Raw genomic sequence first — 2718 nt, 5'->3', positions numbered from 1 at the left:
ATCAACAGAGTAAAAAATGTCATCGACAGAGCGAAAGAAATCTACCACAACAGTCCCAACAAGATAACAGACAAAGTGCGGGGGGGGGGGGCGACATTTGAAGAGGGCTGTGTCCACACTGGTCCACACCCTCCCTCTCTCGACTCGTCCCCACAGCCTGCCCACACCCGTCCACCCCCCGGGGTAGGTGCGCACGCCCTTCAACGCCGGGGCGTGGCGGCAGAGGCACGGGCAGGTGTACGCGCGCGGCGCGCCCGTCACCTTCCAGGTGCCCGGCTTGCCTCGCGGCGCGCCTGCCGGCCTCTCCAGGCGCGCGCGCGCACACACACACACACACACACCGCTCACCCACGCGCACCGGGCCTTGCACTTTGAATGCCGTGGGGCTCCTGTCGTTAGACGTGGAGACGCGAGGGTTGCCCCCCCTTGCCCCACCACCTCGTGTGTGTGGAGAAGTTTACCTTACCTTACCTTACCTGCCTCTCAAGGCGCCATCAGGGCGGCTGCCGCGGCGCGGCAGGCGCGCAGATCCACGATGCAGGAGGTGAGAGCTCGGAGCCCACCTCGGCCACTCTCGTAAAGGCGGCGGTGAGCTGTAGGCGGCGCCGGCAAGTTCAGCGAGGTGTGGGGGGTACGGGCCGAGGCAAACTGCCGCCGCGAGTCCCATACCTCCAGAGTCTCGAATCCAGCGTGGGTTCAGGCCCTTGGGTGGTGTGGTAGGCCGAGTGCCGCCGCGAGTGCCTACGGAGAGCGGATTGCCTCGCGTACGAGTTTGCCGCCATCAAGGCCCACCTTTCCCCGCCCCCACGGTACCCTCCCCGCCGCCACGGGACCCTCCCCTATCCCATGGTATACCCGAACCCAGCGAACCGGTTAGCACTCCTACCAGCCAGGCGGACTGATCACTCATTAGTTCATCGATTATTCACGTCCCTAAAGCCCACCTCGTCTCCAAGTCTGACCGCGCCATTTATTCATTCATGTAGGCCTACACCCGCTGCGTGCTCCACACGTCCCTAAAGCCCACCTCGTCTCCAAGCTTGACCGCGCCATTTATTCATTCATGTAGGCCTACACCCGCTGCGTGCTGCACAAGACGCCCGTCACACACACGCTGCCGATGGCGGGCTACTCCTGCTACGCAAAGGTACGCTTCCTAGAGACACTTCCTAGACACGTCCTAGACACGTCCTAGACACTTCCTAGACACCTCCTCCCGATGGCGGGCTAGTCGTGATACGCAAAGGTCGGCGGCTCGCACACACACACACGCCCCCCGCGCGCACCCACGCGCCGGGGGCCTTGCACTTTGAATGCCGTGCGGCTCCTCTGTCTTTTAGACGCGGAGTCGCGAGGGCTGCCCTGGCCCTTGCCCCCCCCCCCACCACCCTCGTGTGTGTGGAGAAGTGTACCTGATCGGTCACCTTAGGTCGGTGGAGGGTACAGCCACATCGACGCCCCCGCCGCCACGGCCTCCGCCGCCGCCACTGCGCAGGGGGCGAGCGCCGCCCTGGCCGCTTTGGCCCCTCAGCCCGCCCCATCGCAGGGGGCGGGGGCGCTGCAGCCGCTGACAGCGGCGTTACCGGCGTCCGCCCCGCTGGCGCAGCCGCAGCCGGCGCAGCCGACGCCGTCCTAGTAGCGGTAGACACCCCTGTGGAATTCCATCATTGGGCCTTTCATTGGTTGGTAGCCGACCACGCTCTCCTCCACTCTGCTGCCCTCGGCGGCGGCGGGAGGAGGAGCTCCCGCTCTCGCGCCAGCGCCCGGAGTGGCGGCGGCGGCGGCGAATCATTTGGCTGCGGCTCGGGCGGCCGCGACGGCGGCACAGTTGGCCGCGGCACGGGCGGCCCAGGCGGCGGCGGCTGCAGCAGCAGCAGCAGTAGTAGTAGTAGTAGTAGTAGTAGAAGAAGTAGTAGTAGTAGCTGCAACAGCAGCAGTAGTAGCAGCAGCAGTAGTAGCAGCAGCAGTAGTAGTAGCAGCAGTAGCAGTAGTAGTAGTAGTAGTAGTAGTAGTAGTAGTAGCAGCAGCAGCAGTAGCAGTAGTAGCAGTAGCAGTAGTAGGCAGCCTTGCTTCCAAGGTCGCCCTCCCCCCGTACCCACGCCCACGCGACCAGGGACAAGAGACTTCCTAGACACTTCCTAGACACTTCCTCAGGGACAAGAGACTTCCTAGACACTTCCTAGACACGTCCTCAGGGACAAGAGACTTCCTAGACACTTCCTAGACACGTCCTCAGGGACAAGAGACTGACTCGAGACAGCCGGACACCCCCTTGCTGGCTGCTGCTGCTCTGCGTTGTGGCTCGCGCTGGTGGAAGGAGTGCCGAGTCCTTTTGAGCCAAGGGCTGCCAACCGGTTTGCCCGCTGCTACTGCAGGCTGCGGTGGCTGGTGCGGCGGCGGGCTCGGCGACGGCGTGGGCGGCGAATCCGGCGCAGCCGACAGCGCAGCCTGCTGCGGTCGCGCCGCAGGCCTCCCCCTTCTCCCCATCATCTCTCCCAGTCTCTCCCTATCTCTCCCCATCCCTCTCCCCATCTCTCCCTATCTCTCCCCATCTCTCTCCCCCTCTCTCCCCCTCTCTCCCCCTCTCTCCCCACCTCTCCCCACCTCTCCCCATGTCTCCCCACCTCTCTCCCACTCTCTCCTCATCTCTCCCCCTCTCCCCATCTCTCCCCGTATCTCCCGCCATATCTCCCCCCATCTCTCCCAATACTCTCCCTT

General features: G+C 64.3%; 1 protein-coding gene across 1 annotated transcript in view; it reads left to right on the top strand.

Moving 5' to 3' along the window:
- Window positions 1–2471, top strand: part of EMIHUDRAFT_458952 (hypothetical protein) — a gene marked incomplete at both ends in the record, with an annotated part of 2979 nt that extends 508 nt beyond the window's left edge. The window contains 6 exons of the mRNA XM_005769965.1: window positions 489–544; window positions 721–786; window positions 1070–1147; window positions 1430–1615; window positions 1691–1852; window positions 2376–2471. Coding sequence (XP_005770022.1) covers window positions 489–544; window positions 721–786; window positions 1070–1147; window positions 1430–1615; window positions 1691–1852; window positions 2376–2471 — 644 coding nt within the window. The remainder of the gene's footprint in view (window positions 1–488; window positions 545–720; window positions 787–1069; window positions 1148–1429; window positions 1616–1690; window positions 1853–2375) is intronic.
- Between the last annotated feature and the right edge of the window lie 247 nt (window positions 2472–2718).

Source organism: Emiliania huxleyi (assembly GCF_000372725.1).
Source record: "Emiliania huxleyi CCMP1516 unplaced genomic scaffold EMIHUscaffold_404, whole genome shotgun sequence".
NCBI lineage: Eukaryota > Haptophyta > Isochrysidales > Noelaerhabdaceae > Emiliania > Emiliania huxleyi.
The sequence above is the reverse complement of the archived record's forward strand: the minus strand, read 5'-3'. Positions and strand labels throughout refer to the sequence as shown.